The sequence below is a fragment of the Barbus barbus genome (assembly GCF_936440315.1).
Source record: "Barbus barbus genome assembly, chromosome: 39".
Taxonomy (NCBI): domain Eukaryota; kingdom Metazoa; phylum Chordata; class Actinopteri; order Cypriniformes; family Cyprinidae; genus Barbus; species Barbus barbus.
The window spans coordinates 15,785,172-15,810,290 of record NC_136717.1 but is presented as its reverse complement, the minus strand read 5'-3'; the positions used below and the strand labels follow the sequence as shown (position 1 = coordinate 15,810,290).

Sequence of the window (25,119 nt, the reverse complement as noted above, 5' to 3'; positions counted from 1 at the left end):
TAGTAAATATATTTTGTAATAGGTAACTGTTACAACGTTTCTATGAAAAGGTCCTCATGTGGATTTCATGTTTTGCACTGCTCTCAAAGAGACAATCAAAAAAATCATTTAGGTCATCATTTAGGCTACATCATCATTAAATGATGGTGTGAAAATGTGAATAATATTCTTGTTAATCTTTTCATTTAATTGCAATGAATACAGACTGGATGTTTTGATGTATGATTGTGAACGAATCATTCTTTTGAGTCTGATCTGACTGACCAAACGAGTCTGAAAGATTAATTCAGAAATCTGATTCAGTTATCCGGTTGCGGCAGTTTTTTGAAGCTCCACTCCCAATTCATTGTAATTGAGCTGCTGGGGAAACTCATTATGGTAATTGCTGGAATTATTTGAATACGCTTTTCCTGAACTTCAGTTGCGAAATCCATTTACCAATATCTATTTTACCCATCAGCACAGCTTCCTGAAGGTTCACAGCAATTACTACACAAATAACAAACCAACACACCCACATATCAATCAAACACTAGCACAGCAAAAATCACACAGAGAAACATGTATGCTAGTACACAAACTCATCCATCACACTCTCACATCCATGAATATCATTCAATCACAGTTCTCATACATCACACACACACAAACGCTGGCCTAATGGGAATGGATGAAGACTGAGAAATCACATTGACCTTCACTTCTATACGTGAGCCTTAATGTATATGCATACAGCACTGCTGCACACCACAATGAAAAATTGAATAACTTCATTACAATTCAGGGTTCAACCATATTCTGACTGTCTATGAATTATTAATTACATCTGTCTCATTTTAAGGACAGAAAGGCAATAAATTATAGTGCTGTGTATAGGCTATTGTATGCTATTCATGAAGTGCATTTCTGATGCATGTGGTTCACATATGTGAGCGTTAAGGACATATGAAGGTGATTGAAGCATGTGTTTGTGCGAGATGAAACGTCCAGGCACATATGTTGTCCGTTTGTAATATGATATGATGATTTGGCTGAGATGCAAGTGTAAACTCCAGTAGTGTGTGACTTTCTACAGTCACCTGCTGTTGTTTCTACATACCTGATTATCTAGTTGGTTTGGCAACACGCTGATCAAACACACACCCTTCCAACATTTTTACTAACATCTAGATCAATATACTGCGGCAAAGACACACAAAAGACTAAAATGCCCAGTTTTGTACACAGTTTTAGCTGTTAGCATTAGCCGCACGCTAGCTCCATTCACTGACTTCTGTTGTTTTAATCTGAGGGGATATTTTCCATCCGCTAAAACTAACCTCCACACATAACTTTCAGCATTTTTAGATACACAGATGTACAAAACACAACACGTTACGTCAGAACAGTCATTTTACAAATGCAGAGATAAGTGATGACTACTATATGCTTTTACACACACCTACATTCCATTCTTAGAGATGTCATATTCAAACATACTGTACCTTTCATTCTGTGTGTGACATTCACAAACACACACTATCACAGTAAGGGAACAGACAGTTTGTTCTTTCCGACTAGTAAATCAACACACATTCACACGTTAAATAAGGAAATGCTATTAACTTTTATTGTTTTAATAGTTAATTATGAACTAACACAAACTTACACCCTAACCTTATTCAGAAAGCATTTTTTTATTAAACAGGAACAAAAAAAATTTATGAATGTATTTATGTATGATTAAGGGTGTTCCCAAATGTCCCCAAAGCGATGTTTTGTCAGATTTATTTTACATACTGTTAGAATTTTGGTAAAACAATATAAATGTCCACCACTGTTCAAAACATTTGAATCTGTAAGATTTTTTTTAAGTTCTGGAAAGATGCTTCTTATGCTCTCCAAGGCAGCATTTATTTAATCCAAAATACAGTAAAAACAGGAATATTATTACAATTTAAAATAACTGTCTTCTATTATAATATATTTTAAAATGTAATTTATTCCTGTGATGCGAAGCTTAATTTTTAGCAACCATTACTCCAGTCTTCAGGGTCACATGATCCTTCAGAAATCATTCTAAAATGCTGATTTGGTGAAATTGGTTGTGGTAGTTAATATTTTTGTAGAGGATTATTATTATTTGAAATAGAAAAGACTTTACTATAACTTTTAATCAGTTTAAAGCATCCTTGCTGAATAAAGAATCTATTTAAAAAAAATACTGACCCCAAACTTTTGAATGGTGGGACGAAACACTCAATATGACAACTGTAGGAATGCAAGTTCTGCCTTTCCACTAAAATAGAAAATAATTTTTTGATAGTGTTAGTTTACTCTAGAATTCACTTGCACATTAGCTAGACTAGCCAAAACAAATAGTGCAATTTGAGTTAAAGAAGCTGTATTAATGATATTGTCAGACTGCTAAGTTCTATTTTATAAAAAAATAATCTTGCCAAACACTTCTGGACATTTCTGTCTTCCCCATTTAAGTAGATGGAGCTATAATTGTATGCTTAACTAAAAAAACTGCGGACAGGAGGCATTATTGAAAAAGTTGCAGAGGGAACCAACGTTCCATATAGGACATGTACAATGTAATTTAGCTGCTTTAGACATAATTATCTTGATAAGAGTATAAGATTAGTTTCATATGCACTCATGCAGAAATCGCCAAGTCAAGCATGCTGTGTGATAGAGCCTCAGTTCTCATAGAGGCGACGACAGACAGAAAACAGATGGATGGAGATAAAATTCTGCTATGTTTCAATGTATGCAGGACGGCCTATTTATGTACATTATGTTTCTAAATCTGATCATGATATTCCCTGAACAAAAAGATAGATAAGTAAACAATGGCTGACAAACACACACAAGCAGCGAAACAAAGCTCTAGCAAACACTCTAATCAGGCATCATTCCAGCCGCCCTGGGGTCCTGCACACAGACACATTCCCTGGAAACAAGACCTGTCTAGTGAGCGTCTGGTAAAAAGACTAGCCTGCCCACACAAAAGAGCTCTGGTGGGCCGGGGGGCAGTAGACAGGCTTTTGCTTTGTTGCTGTCTGGCTGGGTAGGGGAGAGGTGAGGAGAATGCCAGAATTTGCCCACGTTTGTATGGGTGCACAGAGCTCTAGGGGTGGTCGCCACAGCAACAGGGCAAAAGGACTCTTTTTTTCCTCAGGAGATTGTGTTGTTTGCTTTTCCTCTCTTTTTGCACAGGCCACAGAATCTTTCCATTAGCTCAGCATAAACATATGTTAACCTCTACATTCTCCTCCTGTCCTGTTCACGCCATCTCTGCAGTGACACCGACCTGAGCAAACACAGTCCTGTTTGTTGAATTTGATCTTCATTCTATGTTGTAAAAGGTTTTAATGTTTTTATCTTACATTCTCAAAACACTTAAAGGGATAGTTCACCCAAATATGAAAATTGTGTCATTAATTGCTCACCCTCATGTCGTTTCAAACCCGCAAGACCTTTGTTAGTCTTGGAACACAAATTAAGATATTTTTGATGAAATCCGAGAGCTTTCTGATCCTGCATAGACAGCACAAAGAGTATTTTCATAACTCCATCCACTGATGTCACATGGACTATTTTAACGATGTACTTACTACCTTTCTGGGCCTTGAACGTTTCAGTCTATGCAGAGTCCAATATCTCTCGGATTCATCAAAATTATCTTTGTATTCCGAAGATGAACAAAGGTCTTATGGGTTTAAAACCACATGAAGGTTATTATTATTAAAATAATATGAATTATCAGGGTTTACTTAAGGGAAATGTTTCACAGGTATGGTAAACTGCCCGTTATTGCCATATATTTGCCATTGAACTAAATCTATTTGTAAGCCTTTTGTTTGAACATTACTCTACAGCCTGAGTATGACATCCGACAAATTTAGCAAGTTTGGTTTGGCTTTGTGTTTGTTGTTAATCATGTTATATCAATGTTTTATAACTACTTAAAGTGATAGGCCACAGAAAATGTAAATTCTGTCATCATTTACTCTCGTTCCAAATGTTCCAACTTGTACGCATTTATTTCTTCTGCAGAACACAAAAAATATATTATGAAGAATGTTGATAAGCAAACAATTTCGGTTCCTAATGACATCCATTGCATTTTTGTCTATACAATAGAAGTCAATGGGAACCAAAACAGTTTAGTTATCATCATTCTTCATAATTTCTTCTTTTGTGTTCCTTCTGTGTGGTCAGGTTTGGGACAACATGAGGGTGAGTACATGATGACAGAATATTCATTATTAGGAGGACTATCCCTTTAAAGGTATTCTCACATCTTTTTTATTTTTAGGTGTGGTTTCTATACTAGTTACCTGACTGAAAATAAAATGCAACGTTGAAAGGTTATACAAATATTTTTTGTTTTCTAAGTAGCCAACGAGCCACCTTAAGTGTAATTTTAGTTTTTGCAAAACCAGTCATAAGTCACACAAGTATTTTTACTAAAGTCATTAGGATATTAAGTAAAGATCATGTTCCATGAAGATATTTTGGACAAATTTTAAAGGTAGTTTTCTTAGTATTTAGATTTTTTGCATCCTCAGATTCCAGATTTTTAAATAGTTGTATCTCGGCCAAATATTGTCCTATCCAAACATCCTCTCAATTTCCAAAAATTGACCCTTATGACTGGATTTGTGGTCCAGGGTCTTTAGCAAATATTTAGCAAACGTTCAGTCAACTGCACTTGAAAACGGTCATAAGACATAAAACATATGTAAACATAAACATCATCAGAATAAGCTATTTTTCAATCTGATTGTAAAAATATTCGGATTCAAGCATTTACATGCTTCATTTTTTCCATATTGATAAGATTATTTCAGGTCAGCCACACTCCTTCCAATCCATTCAAAATTTAATTCAGATATCAAGCTCAGTTGGATTGATGGTGGTGTTTACATGAAGGCTATCCAGTCCAATTGAACATCAATCTGATTACTAACAGTTATTTGGTTGCATGTAAACACCGAAGTACAAAGTATTGACCGGCAGGACGCATAAGATCACTAAAAATGTTGTGAACAAATGTAGCGGGATGCAGCTCCACTAATGTCAGGAAAGTAAACTATCCGTTTAACCTCGATCTGTTTGTTGGGTCACTGATAAGGTAAACGTTAGCATGTTCAAATATGTTAAGGTTACAGTTACACAGATCAAAACTAGCTGTAGCCCGTAGTTACCTACAAGTAATGCAAATGAAAATGTAACAATGCTTGAAAACTTTGTTGCGGTTTTTTTTTTTTTTTACTTAATGGGGTGCCTGCTCTCAAGTACTGATGAAAGGCTAGAAACGCCTTGGGTGAGGTATGGAGAAAGTGAGCAGATGAAGGCAAAGAGCCAGAACACCATTTACAGATCTAATGCACTTAGCCTGCTAATGACAGCCACTGAAAGCCAAGGTAGCGTTCCCTCATCTCTCATAATATAATAATCACTCTCCATGTACTCTGACCTCTGTGTGGCTGTTACTATTTCACACTTGAGATGACGCAAATGCAACTATTTTAATACCCAGCCTGAAAGAAGGCTGAATGAGAGAAGGCCTTGTGGTTTTAACCATTCTGATTAGGGATTTTGTTTCAGCGTTGAGCGTCTCTTCACAGAGCCTTCTTGAGATGTTGTTTACTACTGTTTAAAGGTTTGGGGTCAGGAAGTTTCCTGAGCAGCAAATAAGCATATTAGAATGATTTCTGAAATATCATGTGACTCTGAAGACTGCCGTTATGATGATTAAACTTCAGCTTTGCCATCAGAGGAATAAATTACTTGTTTACAGTATATTCAAACAGAAAAGTTATTTTAAATTGAAATAATATTTCACAATAACGTTTTATGGCATTTCTAACCAAATAAATGCAGCTTTGGTGGCAACAACAGGCTTCTTGCTTATTAAAATAAATAAAAAAATACTCTAAATAATTACTGCATTATTGTTAAAAAAAAACTTGAAAAAGAACTTTACAGATTTGAATGCATAGTGAGTCACATGTGAGAAGTACTAGTTTCTCCCCATGCCAGGATGTTTCATCAGATACGAGGCGTGTCCGGGCATGTCATGTGTCAGGCTGTTCTAAATAAGGTCCTGTAGGTGAGCAATCCAGGGGAGTTCTGCTGTTAATCATTTTGAGATGCTCAACCAATAGGAGAGCAGGGAGGTGCTGTTATCACTATGGGCCATCGAGAAAAATCCCCGTGCTTCCCTGTGCCGAGAATCAAAGGGAAAGTAAAAAAGTGACGGGCAATCATTGTGGAGGGAAAATTACAATAGGTAAAAGTGAAAGTAACAGAAATGTTTTAATACGTAGAAAGAAAGTGGAAGTTGATTTGCTTTCACATCTTTAAGGATGTTTAAAGTTCTGGTAAATGCATTTGCACTTTCTTGGTTTCAGATGACCAGATTTCCGAAATGAGAACCAGGAACATTTCACACAATATTTAATTCTGTTTGTCGGTTGACAGTGATCTCTGTGTGCATCCAGTTATTACTCTGTTTTGTTACATTTACATTTATGCATTTAGCAGACGCTTTGCGACTTACATTGCATTCAAGTTACAGTTTTAAATTTTTATCAGCTCTTGCTTTCCCTGGGAATCGAACCCATGATCTTGGCGTTGCCAGCACCATGCTCTACTATTTGAGCTACAGGAAAGTTGAATGTTACAGTATATAACACAAATTTTCCAAAAGGGAGTTTTACAACAATGCCTTGGAAGAACCACTTTTGGTTCCTCAAAGAACCTTTCAGTAATCATTTCCTAAAATAATATTTTTTAATAAAGGGAACATTTTAATCTAAAGAGTCTTTTTCCACTATAAATGAACCTTTTGTGGAATGGAGGTGTTCCAAAGGTTCCATGGATGTTCTTGATGGAATCATCAATGCCAGTAAAGAATCTTCATTTTTCAGAGTGAATGCAACTAAATAAAATTGATAATTCACAAAATAATGACAAAATATGAATGATTGTAGATAAAGCAAAACTGGTAAGAAATAACTAGATGATTGCTGATTTTTTTTCTACTTTTTCTGTTTTGTTTTTTTCCAAAACAAACAATCTTAAATAAATGAATGAATGAATGAAGACAGAATGAAAGAAAGAAACATGGCATCAATGGTACATGCAGCCTTCTAGTTTTTGTCAAACGAGTAGGCTAAACTTTGCTCTTTTTTTTTAGTTATTCAAGATTGTGAACGTCTGGTCTTCACAATGTCAGCAAAACCTGACAGGCACAAATGCACAGTAAAAAGCACACATTTTTTTTCTATGGGCTGCATATGGGGAATCTGAGACAGGCTGATAGACTGGGCAGCATATGTTAGATGTTCTCTTCTATTCCCTCTCACATATCTTTCCCTGCAAATGTGCCTGGATCTTGTGTGTATGAGCAGTAACTAGTCTTTGTGGCTCATATCATGGGAACATTCTAATTACACCTGAGAAGTAATTATTAGATTATCACATGGAAGTGGCTTTGGCCTGTTGCTATGGTAACGGCACTAAAACGGCATCAGTATCCATGCATTTCTTGGCTAATTCTCTGCACCTGCTCAGTAATCTCAGTGGCTGTTTACAATATCTCAGTATTGGTTGCGTGATATTTTCTTTGAAAGAGCAAAGCCTGTTAAGTAATACCTAATGCAAAATCAACTGTTGAATGACTTATTGCTTTTTAACCAACATTAGATTCAAGGTGAATCATGAACAAGGACATTCCTATTAATATGACAAAAAAATAAACAGATGTTTGGGTTTATGAGGCCCAAAAATTACTTTTATGATCATTGCTTCCTTAATCAAATAAAATCTTTAATAAACTGTCCAGAATGCTAAAATTACATTATAATATTTACTCAAAGCAATGCTTAATTATGCCATGCTTGACCATTCTTGGTCATTTACCTCCTCTTTCTCTCTCTTTTCTCATACTGTATTAAAGTGGTGGTGAATCAGAGGTCTCCAGATCAGTATTGTTGACTGAATTCCTCTGATCAGTTTCCCTCACACTACGAGCAAAACCCCTCGCAGACCACCCTTATATGAGGCTCAGGAGGTCAGGAGCTCCATAAATCTTTGAACTGATGAGACACAATTGATGTTTCTCAGGTGATGGGCCTGGGAACCAGAAGGACAGATCTAAAAATATCTAAAAATACTATATTGATTGCTTTAGACCGCAGTGGGATCTCAAGCACTGAAAATCTCACAATAAAACTGCGTCATCCCAACAGCTCCAGATCTAGATCAATTTTCCATCTGATGAGAGTTCATAGTAATCATGGTTTGTTAAATAGGACAAAAACACCAAAGAACCATAAAAGTAGTCCATATAACTAGTGCATTATTTTCAAGTCTTCCAAAGCCATACAATAGCTTTGTGTGAGAAACAGATCATAATTTAGTCACTACTGACTGATAATACATGAACTGTATGGACTTCATGGTGATTATATGGTATTTTCTTTTTGAGCATACTGATTTCAAATTTTAGGATTCATTAGTTTGAATATACATTGAGCCAAAAACAAAAAAAAAGCCAAAAAAGCCAAAAATCATAACATCTTAGTTGATAATTCAGTATACTTTATTTTTGACAAAACATCCCATGCATGTTTCAGTAGTGACAGTACATTTTCAGCACATTTGCTTTGGTAGCAACCACATCACCTTGCAGAATTTTAACTTGCATACTAAAACACTTCTAAAACAAACATTTTAAAAAATTGCGTAACCCCATATATGCGGATTATGTGTTCCCTATTGTCACTGCAGAAACAATGACGACTGTTTCAGTAGTGACAATTCTATGGGATAACACCCAAAAAAACAAAGATGTCACTACCGAAACTCCCCCAAATGTTTCGGTAGTGACTGTTTTGGTAGTGACAATTTTAGACACTTTTGAATCTAGCTCAAAGATGCTAATCAGCAGATGGTTAGCTATCACAGTTCTGAACAGTGGTACACATATAAAAACTAAATGTTATGGAATAACTCCCCAAAAATTGTGCTTCATTGCAGAAAAACGGTGTTTGGTAGTGACATTCCTTAAGAGTTACACACAGATTTTGTGACTTTTGAAAAAAGTTTACCTTAAAATGATGAGACCTATCTACTTGCTCCTTGTAGTTATGAGAGAGAGGGACACAGAATATTCTGGAAGCACGTTCCGTAACACAATTAGTATTATTTTTATATCTAGTATTATTAATTAGTTATTAAGTATTAAGGTACTTTTTTTGCAAATACCATGAATGTTTATTTTATAAATGTCTTTGGCGAGTTGACCTGTTCTGATATTTTAAGAGACTTACTAAGTCTCCCTACTTATTATTTTTTAATATCATTAATTATTATTTCATAAATATCTTTTATGTTTTGGTGAGTCACATCACATGACATTCTATTGAAATTGCTCTGTTGTGTGGCCATGTTGAATTTCTGTTAACTTCCCGTAATTCCAGTTCAACTTCCTGTCAGGTATGGCCATTTCAAATTCATAAAATGAAATGCATAAATTTTGCAACTTTTGTGTACTGAAATTACTGCTGTCATTTAAGACACAATCTGCTACACAACCACTGATGATAATTCTGCAAAAGAACTTTAGTTGTGTGAATGAGCTTTATTTTTAAATATACAGCATATGTGTGTGTGTAATACACATAGTATATGTATGTGTGTCTGTAAGCATAAGTTGTTTGCAGACAGATAACCACTTGATCTCTCATGATGGAAAAACTAGACCATTCTCACGCAACCTCCCACATCTTGAAATCAGCCTCACGGGTAGAAGCGAACTATTAAACATGCACTAAAAGGCGGGTTAACACACACAAAAAAAATGCCACCCCTCTAAAATCTCAGACATGGTCTCCATAAATGAGAGCAAACTGAATATAACCACCACAAAAATAAGCACGGCTGCAGGAGTAGCCAGATGGAGTGCAGAAAAACAACAGCTTTGCCATGAAAGAGGAGAAGGAATGCGTGTGTGAGAGAGAGACAGATTTACAGGGGTCTGTCAGTAGCAGAAGGGATTTCACTCATGCTCTGGCTAGGAAACTAGGCCAGGAAGAGCAAGACGATATAAAGCATTGCGTGATGAGCGTGTCCAAATGTATAGTCGTATATACATGTGACTGCATATTTAAGACTATAGAAATGAAGCCTGACTGAAAGCAAACACATTCGGAGCATATCACGTGCTGCACGCAACACTCACATTCGCCCACTTTTTCATATCAGAACCAAAACTAAAACACTGTACTGTGCCACTTGGACATATATTGGGACCCAAAAGTCTGAGATCACAAATGAAAATGCTTATTTATTCATACAAAATTGTACATTCTAAATTAGATTAGGGTTAACGACAAATAAAAGTGTCCACAATACGAAAGAGGCCAAATATTTAAAAAATGAGGCAAAATTTTCAAGACCATTTTAAATGGAATGACAAAAAATGTCATGTGGTGTAACCATCAAAAATAACCTTTTCCTACACCTGTGCACACACAACTTAATCATTATTTTAACAAAGTTTTTAAATATATTTTTTTAAGTAAAAAGTGTTTTATTCATATCATGAATTATTTGAACAAATATCTTTTTGTAAAAAAAATTGTTTTTGGCAAGTCATACCACATGACATTTTAAAACATGAACAGGCCAAAAAAAGAATAATCTGATATTTTAAGAGATTCACTCACCTTGACAAACACTCGTAAGCGTCAGTAGTCCTTTCTATGATATTATTTCCCTTTTTATTTGGTTGCACAACATGACTTTGATCTGGTGGATAAAGGTTTTTCAATTATTGATAAGCGTTAAACTGATTCTTTTAGGATATTATTTTTAATATTAAGTCATTTCAGCTGATTTTCAACTTACAAATAACATTATTTCATAAATATCTTCCGAGTCGCACCACATGACATTTATTTTACAGCATCAAGAAGGCAACGGGGTTTATATACCATATTATATCCCAGATTTTTAATGTGGTCTCAGACTTACAGACTGCACTGTACATACAGGCCAATGATATGAAACCTCATAAATGTGTGTTTACCATATTGACCTGCTGGTGTCATTCGTGCTGCTTTGTAGCAACTTATAAACCCTGAATGTCTCAATCTCCCACGCATGTAATGTGCTCTTCACTGCACATTACAGCAATCAGTCCTGTCGCTGTGGCAGCTATTACAATCACAGCTGCCCCGGCGTCTATACATGTTATGATCCACGGAGGTTCAGTAATAGATGTGGTTTACGCACATTTGTGACAAAGCTCTCACAAACATACGTCGTACAGCCTACAGATTCTTTCGGTTCACACTTCATAGCATCTAGCACCTTTTCTGCACATTTGTTTGTGCAAATTAAGTAACGTTTGAGATGGCAAACAGCAAGACTGTACTGGGATCCATTACAGCTCTGCACAAATGTTGTTTATCTGAGGCTGCGCTGCACTTACACGGTGAATTAATTGAACCATCTGAGTAAATTAGTTACTAATCTGTCTCAGAGGCATGAAAAAATGCCCCATGTTACTCATTGATAACAGCGAGCTGCTTTTCTGGGTCAAGGCTGCACGGCTCAACAAAAAAAAAAGCAGTCTGGATCTGAAAGCTGACATTTAGGGGAACCAAATGATGTGCTAACTTACACAATAACACTGTTTTTGCTCGAGATATAACCACAGAGGAAGAGTGTTGTGCATTTTGCGATAAAATGAAATATTTAGTGCTGTCAAACACAAGATCAATTGGTCCCTGGCTTTCAGTAAGGAATTACTGAGATACAAATCGTGCTCTCATAAGACTATTCATCTGGCTCAATAACATAAAGTGGGCATCTGTTTTAAAAACGCAAAGTGTAAGTGCGCATGCAGTTTTGTTGTGATAAGGTTCAGCCTTAACACGGAGATGGTTTCACACATGCTGCAAGGTTGCAGCACAGCAAGTCTTTCATTGTGGTCGTTCTCTTTTTGTCTCTCGTTCTCAGCTGTCACAGGTTTGCGGTGTGCTTTTCAACAGAAAACAGAAAACAGGAAACAGCTGAAGCGCGTTCGCAAATTCTCCGAAAATACAAACATGTGCAGTTGTTTGCGATCGGAGGGCTTCAAAATTGCCACGTGCTAAGTTTACTGCCATGCTCATTCTTTATCACCTTTCCCCGTCTGATGTCATAAACTGATAAAGTTTCTAATTAATTCCAGAGTACGTCAAAACAGTTTGACAGACAAATTCAAAAGAATAGGCTTGGCTGCTGAGCCGAACAGTCAGGGGATGTTTACCAAGGGTTTGGCCTTCCTAAAACTCCTCGTTCCAGACCAGGCCAAACAAATCCACACACAATACATTTTTTAAACTCTATTCGGAACAAGAACATCATGCCAATTTTGAGCCAGAGACAAAATAATAGCTGAAATTTACAGTACTGTTAAAACCATCGAAATGGGTGAATCACATGAAATCTGTCACTGTCAAGAACATGTCCAGGTCCTATTTCAGCCTAAACTCAAAGGAAATGAATGAAAATATATTTTCCTTAAAGAAAATTAACCTTATTTTAGAGCCATTAAGTCTGTTTGCATTTTTATATCATTTTAATGAAAATTATGCACATTTTCCATCACAATTCTAATTATCATAATGCAAAAAAAGTTATTTTCAGTACAACAATGCAAAAATTATATATAATTTAATATTATTTTAAGCAATTTCCCATTTGCATACTATCCTTATTCTGAAATAATATTCAATAATCCATTACAATAATAGTAACTATAACAAAACAAAACATTTTAAAATAAGTTATATTTATATATACACACATACATAATTGACAAGAGATCAAGAGAGATTCTGAAGGAAAATAAAGCCAAAAATATGACCTGGACATGTTTCCGTGAGATTTCCTCATATGTGTGAGAAAGAGTGAGAAGGGGTTGGCATTTATATTTGTATCTGATGATGCCGTAATGTTTTAGTGTCTGGTTATCTATTCCTTTCTCTGAACCAGCAGTTAACCACATTCACCACAGGCCAGAGACCTTCAGAGAGAGACAGAGAAACAGTGAGCGAGAGAGGCCTTGTACCCAGCTATTCTAAACATTTCTCTCTCGGTGAACATAATTCCATAATAGAAACAAGAGAGAAAACAGTATGACATATAGATCTGGAAGTTCCCTAAAGGATGAACACTACAAAAGAGACCTTTACATTCACTAACACTAAATATTTGGGGTTGTTTTGAAAGAAATTAATACTTTTAGCAAAGAATCCTGAGTATGAGTAACATGGTTTCCACACAAAAATGAAGTAGCACAACTGTTTTCAATATTGATAATTATAATGTTTCTTGAGCAGCAGATCAGCATATTAGAATGATTTCTGAAGGATCATGTGACACTGAAGACTGGAGTAATGATGCTGAAAATTCAGCTTTGCCATCACTGGAATAAATTGCATTCTGAAATATATTCAAATAGAAAGTTACTATTTTAAATTGTAATATTTCTCAATATTACACAATATTTACTGTATTTTTGATTAAATGCAGCATATAAGAAACTTCTTTCAAAAATGTAAAATATCGTATTGACCTCAATCTTAGTGTAAAAGTGAGTCTACTTATATAGTTCTTTTTATTTTTTGTCATTACAAAAAAACTGTACTATCTGGATTATCAGAATACTTTGACAGAAATTTTAGTGAAAAATAATCATGAATTTTATCATGTCTTAATATTTGGTTTGTCTCTCTTTTGCTTTAATTACTGCAGCATTTGAGCTACATCAACTTCACTAGGTTCTTTCCAAATCATAAAACACTTTCTGTTTTCAATTCAATTTTGAATCCTAGATTTTCAGTGTGGACTTAGACGTTTGAACCCCACTGTGTATATATACCACAATTTATAGACAAACTGAATACATATCAGCAGGAAAGAGGAGACATCTCTGGTGACCCTCGCGATCAGCTCCATGCATGTCTTCAGCAAACGGCAACAACTTAAACACTAATGATAAGATAAGTGTAAAAACAACAGATAACAGCAATTTTCTTGATGCTCACTTTATAAACTAGTGCGCAGACAAACATATAAAAACACAAGGCTGAAAAACTGCTTTTGAATGCCACAGAAATACTTTCCTGATATGCTGGAGCCTTATGCACAGATTAAGATATATACTTATGGTATTTGCTTTCATACTATGTATAATTAATAAAAAAGAATACACTTATCCTGCCAGTTCTACAGAAAATATTCAGTCTGTTCTGTGGGATGAAAGCGAAGAACACCTGGCAGGAGTAGAAAGAGTCTGAATAAAAGAAGACAGAGTGAGAGAGAAAAGCAACCAGGTGAGTCTCTCCCACAGTGACAGAGAGACTGCAGTTTCCTTCCAGCTGCTTTCACTTAGGTCCACTTTTGTTGTGGCCCTACGCTGCAGATGAAGAACGAGAGGGTGGTTGAGCGCCGAAAGGCAGATGTGAGAAGAAAGAGGAACAAACTGAGCCCACACAGTGTGGAGAAAAACACACACACACACACACACACACACACTTACAGCAAATCCACAGATATGTTTTTACTGTGAATTCTAGCATCTAAATACAATCTTAATCTGTGCCAGACTCCGGTGGCTTGTTTTCCGTAGGTTTGTGATGTTTACCGCATACATACTACCTTGAAAAACAGGAACGCTAGAGCGTTTTAGACAGAAGGACTTAAGCAGAATATGAAACAAGCAAGGCAACTATTGGCAAGACCTGCAGGTAAATAGATGTATTGGACCTGTTTGAGTCACACAACAACCGCACCCAAAAAATTGATGTCCCGTTTCAAACACTCTCACTGCTTTCCAAGTGTTCAGATAACTATAGGTCACACGAACATCCATCCAGGTCTTTTCATGCTCCCCTTTTGTTATACTCGTCTTCTCCCAACCCCCATCTCAGTCTTTGTCCATTAAATCGAAATACCCTCCAATTCAGAGCGCTACCAAGCAACTTGTGAAAACAGAAGCTTGGGGACTGTGTCAAGTCAATCCACCCACTTTATTTTTATTTTTTTAATGGAGTCAGCATTTTGACACAGTACTCACAAGATGATCTTTCCCAACCTGCATGTTTCCCTTCCCAAACACAAAAGAAAGATTTAATCGATATAGACAACTTACTTTATCTAATTTTCAAGCTTTATGTTAGAAGAACATTATTTGGGAAAAAGTAGGCTAAGCATTAGCATTCCCATTTATCTTAATGCTAGCTACTCAGCTAGCACAACAGGCCTGAACGTGTTTTTAAACTTTTCTCAACATCCCTCAGTTTAAACTGAGCGAGTTCACATGAGCCATAAATTTCATGTATTCAGTGACTCCATAACTGCAGGAACATTATGCTAATTAACTCATTAGCACGACAAGGACACACTGTACTAGCAAATAGGCAGGGAAAAATGCAATAGGCAGGGAAAAATATCCAAAACAAAAATCCTAGTTCACACTTTTAAGAGCTAACTGAAGAAAAAGGGCACTGCTAAAACTGTACAATAATGAATTATTAGCGATATGCTAAACAAGAGAAGTGTCATATAAGCTTGCTTTTGGTAATGATGTAGTTACAGCACCTATATAAGCAGGGGCTAGCAGCTAACTAGCTAAATTTTGTCCCCTTGGGCTAAAGGCCTGTTCACACTAAGAAAGATAACTATTAGACTTATTAACCATTAGAAGGATAACTATTATATTAGCATCCACACCAATGCACAAGTTGCAGTTATGTCATCTGCCACTTTAAATGTTCATGCTATTTAAAGTTGGGTGGATTCTGAATGTTAATGTTAAGTAATGGTGGGCATTTATAATTGACTAATTGCAGGTTAATGTCTAATATTTTACAAGCTACAATCATGCTCTATTGATGTGCATACAGACTTCCTTTCTTTGTCCTAACGCAGGAAAAAAAGTGAAAAGCAGGTCAATGACATCAGGGCTCTGTTACTAACTAATGTGGCATATTTTGTCTAAAATGGTGGAACTTGAATGCATATATCAGCATACTCAGATCTGTGATACAAAACTACCCCAGTGCTGTTATCGTAAATATCTTCCAAGAAGCACAAAGAATTACCTAATGAAATGTGATGAGCATGTTTTGATAAAGAATAAGACCAGGTCCACGGGAAAACATTGCCAAGATAGGAAATCTTTTATTACAGAGAAAAAAACTTTTCTTCCAAAATATAGAAATCTGTACAACTTCCGCACAATCAATTTACATGAACTGTACAAATTTACAGCAGTTCATCACAACATACCCAAGAATGAGGAAAAGAATGAACACAAGAGATGTACAGACGAGAAAAATCACAAGATACAGACAGCTTTATCTTGGGTTGCTCAGAATTTTTTCTTTTTCTGTTTTTTGTTTTAATTTAAAAAAAAAAAAAAAAAAAAAAAGAAAGAAAAGAGGAAAAAAAACAAGGAAAGTCTATCAGCACAGAGCATGGAAACTGATATATATATATATTTTTTTTTTACCAAAACAACTTTGGTCCTCTCCAACACTCCTAACACAAATGGCTTCACTTATGAAAGAGGAATTCATGTTAAAATATGAAATACAAAAAGGAACACGTCTACAGACAGCAAAATATCAATTATTGGCACTTCCCATATGTATGGTTATGTACTTACTCTACCATATGTTGTAAAATAACAATACATTCTACAAATATGGAACCACCTCAGATGCGAAAGCGGCAATAACGTGAATCACTTCTGAAATGACCGACAAAAATTCCCAACTGAATCATTCCCTTCTGTTTTTCACATTTTAACCTGCACATCCATAAGGGTTTTAATGAATGTCTGTGGCCTGAGCTTGGCAATACATTCCAATCGAGACCCGTCGGTCTAAAAGTCACATAACTTCAATGTTTAACCTATTAAGTGCATTTCATGTGCTCTTGCCTCCGAGTAGACTTGTTTAGACTCACGACGATACTTAAAACTTGTGTGCAAATGCTTACCGAACTGAAAGGGAGAGTGGAAATGGTTTGCTGAAATTATTTCGGTGGAGGAGGGGGTAAAGTAGTTTAAAAGCTGCAGATCTAAAAAGCACTCGATTTGTCTGTTCCAATTTGGTTACGATCACCAGAATGAGGTTGAAAAGCTTTACTATTAAAACCATCAGGCGAAGGTGGCCGCCTGTCAGAGTTCAAAGCATTCAGAAGGGTGGGATGGCGAACTGCATCCAAATATCGAGGTTCGACCCATACTTAAAATGTCAAATTGATTTAAAAACGGATTTCTGCCTCTTTAAAATGGACCAAAACAACATAGAAAGGGACGGCAGTGCATCGACAACCCGGCGTTACCCGTGGTCCTCTAGGGTTAAAAGTATTAGCACACATAGGACTGATCATCAGCACCTTGTCTCGGCAGTTTAGCGGCTAAGGCAAAACCAGTCCTTCGCACGCAAACTCTGCAAACCCGCTTATTTCCGCCCATTCGCGCCAATGTAAACAGAATCGGCCAGAACCAGGAGCACACCGCATGTCTCTTCCCGTCCCGACTCGGCCCTGTACGTAAGGCTCAGTAGGTTTTGAAGTGCGCTCGGTTTGTGTGCTGGCATAAAAACTCTCCTCCGGGCTGTGAGAAGGGGGCCGGAGAGGATTGTAGCTGCCCTGATCTGAGGGTCCTACCCCCTTCTTCGCCAGGCCTAGGGAGGGAGGTGATATGTTTTGACGGCGCACTCCTAGTTAAGACTGAGACCGGTGACGACTGGCTGGAAAGTGCGTCGGGAGACCCTCTGTAACAAGCGAGCATCACTGGGACTGCAATTCTGTGATAAAATGGGAAACATTGGTCCGATATTTTTATGCCGGTATGTTGTTTCTTTCCATGTACTGGCCTTAAATGGAGTCCTAGAGATGGAGAACTAATCTCTAACAGCCTCAATCAGTCATTCGAAAGGATAAAAATGACTAGAGAGAACGAACCAGTATTGAAGTGCTTTCAGAAATATTGCAACCAGAGAAAGCGAATTACGACAACGCAATGGTACACGATGGAATGCAGCTGGATCGAATTGAAACGTCATCCCACACAGTCTAAAATGTCAAAGTGCATTCAACGTCCTTTCTATACCAGGCAGAAAGTAAAGACCACATCTGCTCCAAGTCAACAAATACAAAAACAAACTTTGCTACATCTTTCATTTTGGTATGACGAGGGGCTTAAATAAATCAAATGTGTTGTTGCATTGAGTTTTTTCTCTTTTTTGTTAGAAATTACATTCATCCAGGAGAGAGCCCCTAGAAAAAGCTACAAGCGTAAGAACCTTTTCATCACAGTGCCATCGACGGTTAGCGTGGGTAACGGTATGACACGTATTCCACCACGGCAGAGCCAGTTCACGTTGACCTGAAGCCCAAAAGAAGGCCCAGGTGCGTACCAGACACCGAGAAAAGAGAATAGTACCGCTTTGTGGTCCAAAAAAGTGAGGTTTTTAGCAAAAAATAGGCTCGTAGCGGCTACTCGGGTCTGGTGCGGCTGCCAGTGGGTCTGGGCTTCAGGTCGACAGCGAACAGTGAAATGATAAAACAGGATTTGAGAGTAATTCCTTAACATTTTAGAGGGAGTTTATGCAATAACATAAACCGTGAAAGCAAAAGTGCAAAGTCAACATCGGCAGACGATGATGGAAAAATCCGCCCCAGGACCGCCGCTGTAGGAGTGAGCTGGGGGGCCGGGTGATGTTTCAGGTCTTCATTAGCTGCCCCAGGGTCAAGCCTCTGGTAGATCCAACACAATAACAGAACAGACAACCAAACGAGTGAAAATTAAACCTACGAGGTTTCCATCACCTGGACGATAGGACACATCCTGTTTTTTTTTTCCTCCTTCTCCTTTCTCTCTTTTTTTGAATTTTTTTAAAAATGACTTCTGTGACCCATTTAGCTGGACACAGTCATCATGTAGGGTTTAGCGGGGTTGGTGCGGCCCATAACCAGTAGTTCCTCCTTGCAGCTGATGTGACTGTCCACCATTGGGGATACCTGGGCGACAGAGGAGGCGGGGATGCTGTTTCCAGTGGTGACGCTGGGGTTTCCGTTGGTGCTGGGATGGGACTCGTAGAGCACGCAGATCGAGCCGTCCTCTCCGATGCGGTAGGACACTTCGAATGGGTCAACCCACAATGTGAGCTCACTGGGAAGCAGCAGGTAGAGTTGCTGGATGCTCAGGCCGATGCGCTGGCCAGCCTGTCCAACCAAAGGGTCCATCTTGTGGTTGATGCGTATGCAGCGATACCCAGAACCTTTGTTGGGACGGTCTGGGAACCAGTGGTGCTTGTATTGCTCTGTAAGAGAGAGATGGAGGAGGAGGTTTCGTAATCTTGCATATAAGAAGTAATAAATAAAAAGCACTGGTAAACAAACAAAAAAAACTGAACAGACATTACATATTACATATAATACTAAACTAATTTGTTAGACTGAAATGTTGTTTAATATTTTTTTCTGTTAAACCTTTTTTTTCAACTCTTCATTAAAATTCTGGATGATAAATCATGGCCAGTATTACAATTCTGTGTTAGTATCTATGCTAATTCTATGATGATTTATTTTCTAAAAACAACCATTTTAACAATTAAATTAAAATCAATAGTTTTAAATTATAACTATTACTTGTAATACGTACAATAAAGACATTCATTTTAAGACAAAAAAATCTGTATTAGTTTGTCTCAGAATCAAAACTATTAATTTTTTAGATTGTTAATGTTGAAGTTATATTAAACTATAAAATTGAGTATATTACATTATTAGTGGAATTAAAGAACACTATTTTTAATTTTAAGCAATTGGTAGATGCAAAATTACGTGGAACATGCATTTTTAAATATCCATTATCAGCTGATAATATTCAGGGATTATTTAAAATAACAAATATTACAGTTTATGTCATTTTTAATTATATTTATCCTTAACTACACTAAGACGATGGTTATGGTTAGTTTTCCTTTTTTTTTTTTTTTTTTAGCTTAGCAGAATGTCCATTTATAGTTTTAAAACATTCAGATCCAGCACTTTATATAAAAATTACTACAGTAAGTTTCAGAATGCATCATAAACGGTTTTATTTTGTTGGTGTTGTTCTAACAATAAAGGAAACATAGATGCAATTCAGTTAAGGACTTATTAACTAATACTTAACTGCCTTAATTAATACTTAACTAACTAATACTTAACTACTTATAAAGGGGGCAGGGATGTTTTTCACAGTGTGAAATGATCATTGGTAGAACACAGATAAACAACCATTAACCATCTGTGTCAGAGGCCTACGTGACGGAGATAGAGAACCATTTGAATGCACAATCCCCTTTTGGCCCGAGAGTCACAAAGTCTTCAAACACAACAAGAGCAAAAGGGTGAAGTCCTGGCAGAGCAGCTGGAGGAGGAGGGACCATCCTCTTAAAGACAAAGCGTCCCTTTCATACAACCTGATGTGATTAAATATTACAGCTCCAAATGGATCAGCTTTGCTTTTCGCTAGTAGATGTTTGTGTCCATGTATTTCCAGCTACTTCGTTTTGCTAAACATCAAATCATGACTTTTAAAAGTGTCAAGCTACACCCTACACAAAGGACTCGTTTTCCAAAAAGAAAACGACTTCTCGCAATTGCATTTTCTTTCCCTTTTGGCTCTGTGTATTGGGTGACAGGTGGAGAACAGGAGACAGAGGGATGGGTCTCAAGCCTCTTTGTGCGGCTCTGAAATAGGCCAGGCCCCCGCAGGCCACCTGTAGACCTGGGTTAGATAATGCCGCCTGTGTGCTGTCTGTGACGTGACGTCCCATTCTCCTGAAAGCCTAGTATACAATGATCAATGCTGATCAACCCACCCACCACTCTGGACGGAGCCCAAACCGCAACAATGCTCGTACTACATATCTAAATGTTTAACGAAGTGAAAATGTTGCTTGCCAACATCCAAATAACATTGTGGTGGCTTTCTTAGGAAGTGTTATTTGTGAAACGAGGCCTGCTGTGAGATTGAGAATTAGGACAAAGCCGTGACGAACGTGTATTTAGTGATGTGATTAGAGAACAGGAAGCAGAAACAGATTTTCAGATCGATCTTACACAACACCTGTGTTTTCAATCCGGCAATCCTCTCTCAAACGCACATTTTAACTGTATGGAGAAGAACTAACCCACTTTTTCTACCCAATGGGGATTGTGAGGAGTCTTTGTTCCATTGTGTGGACATATGTTGGGTTGAAAATGCCGGGAAGGGAAGGAAAGGGAAAAACTAAACAAGTCCACTGCAACAGTAATACGTGATGTGAAACTAGCAGCCACACATCCTCCCTTCCTCCACCGACGGCCATTTTGTCTGACTGGGGCCTCAACTACATTTGTTTACAAACAGCATTTAGTGACTGCCCGTTCTAACAAAAATAAAACAAGAATGTAATAATACTATGTTTTCTGAACATTTAGAGTTTCTCATGTTGACTTCAAACACTTGTAAAGTAAATTGACTTCTTGTATTACCATTATATATTATTATTGTTAGTTACATTTTATGTTTGATTGTTATTCAAATGTTTAACCACATATTTTTATTCTAATTTATTGTTTTCTGAATCCTAACAAAAGGGTCTAACAAAATGCTGGTCCACTCAAAGAAAAGGGAAAACAATGGGAGGTTGGAATAAAACAAGATAAGGACAACAACATTAAAAGAATACGTTGTTTTTATGCTAACTATTGACAATAATAATGATTAAAAGGACTCCACTTCTGTCTTTGAGCCTTTTTTCATTCATATGATCAAATATTTGGTTATGGAAACTAGTATAAAGTGTAAAAGCCTGTGATGCAATTAAAATTATTGTTAACTGAAATTTGCATTTGAATGCAAAACAGCTGAAATATTATTCTATTGTCTATTCAACTTGTTGCGGTCATTTTTAGTACGCTGTGTAACTACACGTTTATTATAATGAAACACAGGCACAGTGTGCATCATTTGCACTACTACCAGTATGAAAAAGAGATGAGACATCAACCCCACATCTGATATCTTCTGTGTGTTACGTAATTTACTGCCTACAGCATATGGCATGCCATTTTAACATTTATTCCTTAAAACTAACTAGTATCTAATTATAAAGTTTTTTTTTTTTATTACTACCAAGTAACTTAATATGAATGACCTTTTCTCAATTGTACTATTAATCAGTAACAGTAGTAGTAGCTACTGGAAAAGGTAGTAGCAACACTTGGATCACATAAAAGACAAACTAACTAACAACCAGTCTATTTAAAACAGAATAACATGTCTAGTATGTTACTAATATAATAACTGAATATTTACGGCATGGCGACTAGTAACAATCGAAAACATACCAGTATGTTAGGAATAAGCAATATTAAGATAATAAATGCATATTGGTCACTCCTGGAATAATTTTCAATGAATAGCAGTCTCTCATAGAATATAATTGCTTTCTAGTCATTAAAACGATGTAATTTTAACCAAAAAAAAACACAGTAGTTTTATGGAATTAATGTTAAATCCGATTTATTAATTTTTTTTAATGAACTACATAATATTTATGTTATTACTCGTTAGTAAACTGAACTATTAATTACGAGATCAAGTATATTTTCGATGTACACATATCTATAAATATATATCTTTCGGCCTTTTTTCTGTTTTTTGAGGGGGTCGATGTTTTTAGCTGTTTATGTTCGTGCGCAACGCGTCCGCGCGCTTCCGCCTATGTGGCCAAGCACATAAATTAGCTCATAAACAAAGACATCGATGTTTTTCCACACTTTTCACAAACAAACGAGACACATAAATAGAAAGTAGATATAATAACATTCACATTCGTCTGATATTTACCTGCCAGGATGTCCTGTAGAGTCTGGTTGAATGTCTGGAGCTGTCTGTCGTTCACATGTCCTTTAATCCGCAGGAATCTCGACAGAAACCCGACGGCGGCGCTTATCTCTGACTTCATGGTTCCTCGGGCACAGAGGGTATGCATTGAGAGGCTCCGTGCGCTGGATGGCCAATGCGCTTATGTTCCCGTTTGCAAAATGGTCCTTGTTTTTCGCGTGTTTTATTTCTCTGATGCCTTTGCTGAGCATTTATTTGTCGAGGCAGGGAAAATTCGGAGAGTACTACGTGTTCCAGGACGGTACAGTGCTGTGACTTGGCTTGTTTTGTCCGAAAACGCACACAGAGGCGGGATCCACCCTCCTCCGTTACTGTCCTCCAGCAGAGTAGACCGTAACGAAAGCAAGCAGCGCTTATGTAATGCCCCCGTCGCCGCTAACAGCAGCAACAGCAACAGCAACGATCCAATCACGACGCTGACACGAGGTGACGTATGCGCGGAGGAGTGGGCTCATTGCGTCACAACTCTAGAAATAAACAGAGCATGTGAAAAAAAGGCTTTTAACCCTTTCCTCTGAACCACAACACTGCAGACACTTCTCATGTACAACACTGATATGCATACCTATAATAACGACTCGCGCTGTCACTTAAAAAGATGTACTTCTGCATTAGGTAGTATCTTAGGCCTAGGTAAGGAAGTTGTGGCCTAATGGTTAGAAAGTCAGACTCATAAACCAAAGGTTGCGGGTTCGAGTCTCGGACCGGCAGGGATTGTAGGTGGGGGGCGTGAATGTCCAGCACTCTCTCCACCCTCAATACCACTGACTGAGTTGCCCTTGAGCAAGGCACCGAACCCCCAACTGCTCCCCGGGCGCCGCAGCATAAATGGCTGCCCACTGCTCCGGGTGTATGTTCACGGTGTGTGTGTGTTCACTGCTGTGTGTGTGCACGTTGGATGGGTTAAATGCAGAGCACAAATTCCAAGTATGGGTCACCATACTTGGCTGTATGTCACTTCACTTCATCTTCTGCTGTGATATTTGGAATTTCCCACTCTCTTCAAGGGGAAGACCCGATGATTAGTGTAGTGTCTTTATAAACTCACACATGTGCATCCCACACAACCACACACACGTTTTCTATATATATATATATATATATATATATATATATATATATATATATATATATATATATATATATATATATATATATATATATATATATATATATATATATATATATATATATATATACACACACGCGCTGCCCGTCCAAAAAAAAAAAGTCACCACCTAGATTTAATTAAGCAAATAAGTAGGATTCTCCCATTGGATAATTACTGCATGGATGATTATGTTATGTGCCCAAAGAATGAGGTCACTAACTACCTGAATATACTGAATGACCAGGTTATTCCATCAATGATTTTTTTTCTTCCCTGATGGCACGGGCATATTCCAAGATGACATTGCCAGGATTCATCGGGCTCAAATTGTGAAAGAGTGGTTCAGGGAGCATGAGACATCATTTTCACACATGGATTGGCCACCACAGAGTCCAGAGTCAGACCTTAACCCCATTGAGAATCTTTGGGATGTGTTGGAGAAGACTTTGTGCAGCAGTCCGACTCTCCCATCATCAATACAAGATCTTGGTGAAAATCAATGCTGCTCTGGATGGGAATAAATGTTGTGCCAATCAAAGCCAAAGGCGGTCCAACAAAACATTAGAGTGTGTTACTTTTTTCTTGGACGGGCAGTGTATATAGTGAGGAAGAATGATTTCTAAGTAAGAGAACTTGCAAAATCACAGGGTGATCAAATACTTATTGACCTCACTGTATATGTGTGTGTATCCATATATATATATATATATATATATATATATATATATATGAACAGTTGCAAAAGCCTCTAATTGCGTTGGAAATGTTCTTCTAAAATGAGCATTTTTATCAGGCTATGTTTTTTTTTCATTGCCATTAAAGTGAAATTACTGAACATAAACATAGGAGCCTGATAAAAATGCAAATTTTAGAAGAATTTTAGAAGGCACTTAGAGGCTTTTGCATCTGAATTCTTCATATATATATATACACACATACATACATACTGTAGGATAATTTAGTTTTTTTGCACTATTTGCATAAAATTACTCTT

The 25,119-nt window shown here is 37.1% G+C and overlaps 2 protein-coding genes across 3 annotated transcripts in view; both read right to left on the bottom strand.

Moving 5' to 3' along the window:
* Positions 1-12,954, bottom strand: part of LOC306858739 (podocan) — a 46,098-nt gene extending 33,144 nt beyond the window's left edge. The window contains exons 1-2 of one of the 2 annotated variants that reach the window (XM_079399422.1): positions 12,920-12,954; positions 10,731-10,812 (exon numbers count right to left, since the gene is read on the bottom strand). The gene's annotated coding sequence lies outside the window, so the exon portion shown is untranslated. The remainder of the gene's footprint in view (positions 1-10,730; positions 10,813-12,919) is intronic. The other variant, XM_079399423.1, reaches the window with a different exon arrangement.
* A 3,524-nt stretch (positions 12,955-16,478) lies between these two features.
* Positions 16,479-23,388, bottom strand: btg1 (B-cell translocation gene 1, anti-proliferative). Its single transcript, XM_079399419.1, has 2 exons — positions 22,958-23,388; positions 16,479-19,394 (listed from the first exon to the last, which is right to left on the bottom strand). The coding sequence occupies exons 1-2, from the start codon at positions 23,100-23,102 to the stop codon at positions 18,991-18,993; spliced, it is 549 nt and encodes a 182-aa protein (XP_079255545.1). The 5' UTR covers positions 23,103-23,388; the 3' UTR covers positions 16,479-18,990.
* Positions 23,389-25,119: the final 1,731 nt, after the last annotated feature.